General features: G+C 29.7%; 1 protein-coding gene across 1 annotated transcript in view; it reads right to left on the bottom strand.

The window, feature by feature from the left end:
- The window catches only part of LOC107616105 (heat stress transcription factor A-6b-like), a 2,897-nt gene continuing 2,361 nt past the window's right edge, over window positions 4,339–4,874 (bottom strand). The window contains exon 3 of the mRNA XM_021111241.1: window positions 4,339–4,837. Coding sequence (XP_020966900.1) covers window positions 4,681–4,837 — 157 coding nt within the window. The 3' untranslated portion in view covers window positions 4,339–4,680. The remainder of the gene's footprint in view (window positions 4,838–4,874) is intronic.

Raw genomic sequence — 4,874 nt, 5'->3', positions numbered from 1 at the left:
TTAGACAACTCTAAATTTTAAGTATCACAACACATCTAAATTACATACTTACTCGCACAATACTTAAAGATTCATATTTAACACTTGAGAATCTGGGTGGAGTATTTTAAAAGACATATGGTTTAACCAGTTGAACTAAACCTTCTCAAATTGATAATTTTACATGTAAAGTTTTTACAAAAATAATGTTCGTAAATTAAAATTAGTCACTAAAATCAGTTATCAATAATGTATTATTAATATTATATATATATATAGTTTAATTTATTTTCAATGTGCATTTATATTCTAATATATATTTTATAATGGTAGCTGATTTTAGTGTACATGTAACAATATAACATAATGCGTGTGTGTGGTTGGAAAAATTATAAATAATTCCTAAAAATTTTAAGATGGGAATATCATATTCTCATGTTTGGTTCAAAGTTTGAAAAGCTATTCCTAAGCAAGTTCGATTCTAGAGAATCAAAATACCATCATTTCAATTCCCACCTTCTTCTTATGTATATTTGATTCCCATAGGAATGGAATCTGAATAACAAAGTAATAGTTGAACTACACACCTCCAATTATTAATATATATATATATATATATATGTGTGTGTGTTGTGTGTGTGTGTGGATATTTGAAGGTTGCAACGTGCATTTAGCCTAATACTTGACTCATCACCTAACATTTTTATCGGTATAGTATCCGCCAAACACAAATATAATTGGTTTCCTTTTTCTCCCTTTTGAGTCGTCAAACATACAAGTAGTTGGTACCTTTTTTTATTTCAATTTTTCTTGTGTGTATATATGATATAATGAAAGAGAAATTTTCGTACCTACACAAGTACACAACTAATTGATTTTTGGTTCATTTTAATACAATTATGATATTTATTATAATTGCTTGTGACACAAGGTGTTAAACTGGGCCTGATCTGTTTGTTTTCCCCGATTTAGCCTAGCTAGATCTATTTTCCTTCATCAATCAATTGACATTTAATACTCAATCACTGAAACTTGTGTTCCAAATTATTACTTGTATGTTGCTTCTACAATCATACTTAATTACACAAACATCATCATGTTGTAGCGAGCTATATAAAATTAGATTAGATATGACAGTACCAAGTTGCATAGGTAACCGTCACAAAAACTGATGCACATTTATTTATATGCACACATTACCTTCAACTGTAATACTCCAGAGAGCTGCACATGTTTTTCACAACTCTCGATCTCACCCTCACATGTTTTTGTGCTCTTCAATCCAATCGAATTTCAAACCCATTTAGGGGTGAGCATGAGTCGATTTGGTTCGGGTTTAAGGTAAAATTAGAATCGAACCAATTAAAATGTAATTGATTTGATTTGGTTTGGATTTGTATTTTTTTGTGTATGTACTCGAACCAAACCAAACCAAACCGATTAAGAACGGATTAGTTCGGTTCGGGTAATTGGGTACCCGATGACTTTGAAATTCATAAAAAATTTCAAATTTTTATCTTAAAAATTCAGCAAATACAATAAACATGTAACATCAATAGAAATAATCCAAACATGTTAAACACCAAATACATTAAAAACTAAACACATTAAAATCCAAACATATTAAACACTAAACACATTAAAATCCAAACATATTAAATACCGAACATATTAGAAGATAAATACAAAAGTGTAACAAAAATATATATTTTTTATTTAATTAATATATGATTGGGTTCACGGATTGGTTCAGAGTCCGCACCACCAGAACCGATACCTAAACCAATTACTAGAAATAGCCATCGATTTGGTTCGAATTAGACCCGATTACTTGTTGGTTCCAGAACCAATTTAATTAGTTTAATTTGGGTTCGGACGGGTAATCGGGTACCCGCTACCCATGCTCACCCCTAAACCCATTATTGATTTCAAACAAAGTTAGAAGGCCTTCCATTTCAATAGGCTCTTTGAAATTAAATCATGATGATGAAATGGATATAAAAAAATGGGACATGCCGGCCCAAACAATAAGTGCACCAACACAATTCACAATCAATGACCTTAGGGCTAGGGGACCCCAACGTTTGTATTAATTATTTTGTCTTACTCTAAGAATTCTTTTCCAAATAACTCTCATGCATACTGCATACACAACTTGGACAAGTATATATAAACATGTATATCTAAAACATGAAAACATTCTTATGTATATAATTACTTTAGAATAAACTTGTCATTACATTACAATTATTTAATCATATTATTTACTTAAACTACTATTCAAAAAGTATGCCTATGAAATATAGAAATTAAATAAAAATATGGATTTTGCAGGAGAACTTTTTATTTTTAATATGATGAAAGAAATGGTGTATACCTGAGTTATGGAGGGTGTATGGTGATTTACTGGCGTATGATGGTTGTCCAAGAGAAATCGAACCGTCCGATTATAGATACTGAAAACCTGGTCCGATTTGTGTACTGGTAGAAAATCTTGGGTTCGATTTGTGTACTGGCAGAAAATCCTGTGTCCGATTTCAGAAAACCCTGGGTCCGATTTGTACCCTCTCTCTCTGCAATAAAATCGGACCCTCCGATTTGTATACTTTTCACAGTTTTAAAAAACACCAAAAATTACAATGTTAAAGTATATCACTACTCCTACTTCCATAACAAAAAAAAAATTGCCTTTGCAGGATGGTGAATTTATATATAAATGTGGTGGCAGGGGCAGGCAAAGTGCTCATGCATAGCATGTGCAACCTTATCACTTTGCAGCAAACTATGTGTGATATATTGTGATGATATCCAACTAAATTTATGTGTCAGTCATTGCCACCATCATTTCAAAATTTCTCCTATTCAAGGAAGCTAATGTCCCAGCCTTTTCTCTCCCTTTCCATTCAAGGAAATAAACTTAACATTTGCCAAACTTTATCTTAGCCATGTTCAAAGAATTTCACATGCATATATGAGTATGCCTCCTTTCAATTCTGCTTCTGCTCCCATCTTATATGGCAGCTTATTTCTTCACCCAAATTTAATGTCTTAATTATCCTAACAAAAAATTAAACTATATATATATTAAGACCACCAGGTGCAATTTGATGCTTGAAAGAAGTTTCACTTTATGCTACTAATAACTAGATTTGTTTACTTTAAATACAGCATGCATGGATAGATGCTTAAAACCTTGCATAAGCTATCCAAAAACTTCACCTTTTAAGTATATTTAGCAATATAAAAATATTTCTTTATTTCTTAAAGTGGAATAACTATTTAACTTTATTGTAGTGATTGATAAAACTTTGAATATATATAGATCACACTAGAACATGTCTCTTCTTTCTAATTTCTCTGGAAACTCCTAGATCAATACTAATCAAAGATAAAGACAAAAGGGATTAGAGCTACAATTTAAAAGGAAAAGATAGAAAATTAAGCACCAAAGTCATTATTTAACACAAACTACAAGAAAAATTAACGCACTACTTTTTGTTAGTTATTGTTGATTTCTATTAGTATCTCTTATACACATATGAGTATTTGGAGTGTAAATTATTAGGTTTTAGATTTCCTATAATTACATCTGCAATACAAATGCAATATGAAAAAATATATTAGTTAAAACCGGAGAGGATTAACTCAAATATATATAATACAAGGTGGAAATTCAGGTGCAGTCGTCTTCACGTAAAGTTGATAAGTGAAAATTATTAGATGAAAATTTAGTCAAATCAATCAAATCATTTAATGACTCTCAATTATCAACTTCACGTGAAGTCGACTGTACCCGAATTTTTACTGTATTGCAAACATAAATGTTTCATCACTCCTCCCGCCCATGGTGCACAAGGTTTGGATTACCATCCTCTTAATTATTAAATTAAATTTTAGCTAGAATATATTTAGTGGGAAAAATATAGCATAAATAATTAACTTGTCTATTAAATGGTATATAAGATATAGGAATTAAGGATTCATTCAGACCTTTATTATTGCATCACACAGTGGAAAATTCAAGAGAGGTGATGATATGAGATAGAAAAAGTATAGGTTACTAATATATTATTTGCTAATTTATTGTCAATAATAATTAATTATTATATTTTAAACACATATATAAAGAGACACATCCAGAAAATATATTTGTAAAGATACTTCTATTAAACACAACCATAAAAAAAATATTTTTATTAGACACATCCACAAAGACACTTCCATTAAACACAATTATAAATAAGATTTGGCAGAAATTAACAGAAATATTGTTGGTAACGTAATAGGATTGTATGAAATATTGCAAATTGGGACCAGACATATAAAAGTTAATCAAAGTAATCAAAATAAAATTAAATGTAAAGGAACAACCACCAAACTTGCATTATTCTAGCTAGTAGATATATGTTTATATGGTGTCAAAAGGTGTCCATTTTTTTCATACCTTGTGCTTTAAATACGCAACATACAACATACAAAAAAGAGATTAGTGATATTATCTGAACTAACTTTTGAGAGAAATATTAATTTGAGGTGCTGCATAATTAAGCTTTTTAAATATATCAATAGAGAGACCCCTCAAATTAAATTATTTCTTTAAAACATTCCCAAAAAATGTAGCACAAATAACATCTCTTGTTCACAAAATATTGCTCTATATATATATATATATAGTTCAATATATAACAATGAAGGATCCTATTATTTATGAGGACTAGAAGCTAAATAACCAAGTTGTTCAGCCAAGACATCTACATCTTCAGCAGCTGCAAGAACATCTTCATCTTCAAAACCTTCATTCAATAAATCTTCCCAAAACACTTCATCAATATTATTATTATTATTATTATTATTATTATTATTATTATTATTATTATTATAGATCATAATCATCA

The sequence above is a fragment of the Arachis ipaensis genome, chromosome B09 (genome assembly GCF_000816755.2).
Source record: "Arachis ipaensis cultivar K30076 chromosome B09, Araip1.1, whole genome shotgun sequence".
Lineage (NCBI taxonomy): Eukaryota > Viridiplantae > Streptophyta > Magnoliopsida > Fabales > Fabaceae > Arachis > Arachis ipaensis.
The sequence above is the reverse complement of the archived record's forward strand: the minus strand, read 5'-3'. Positions and strand labels throughout refer to the sequence as shown.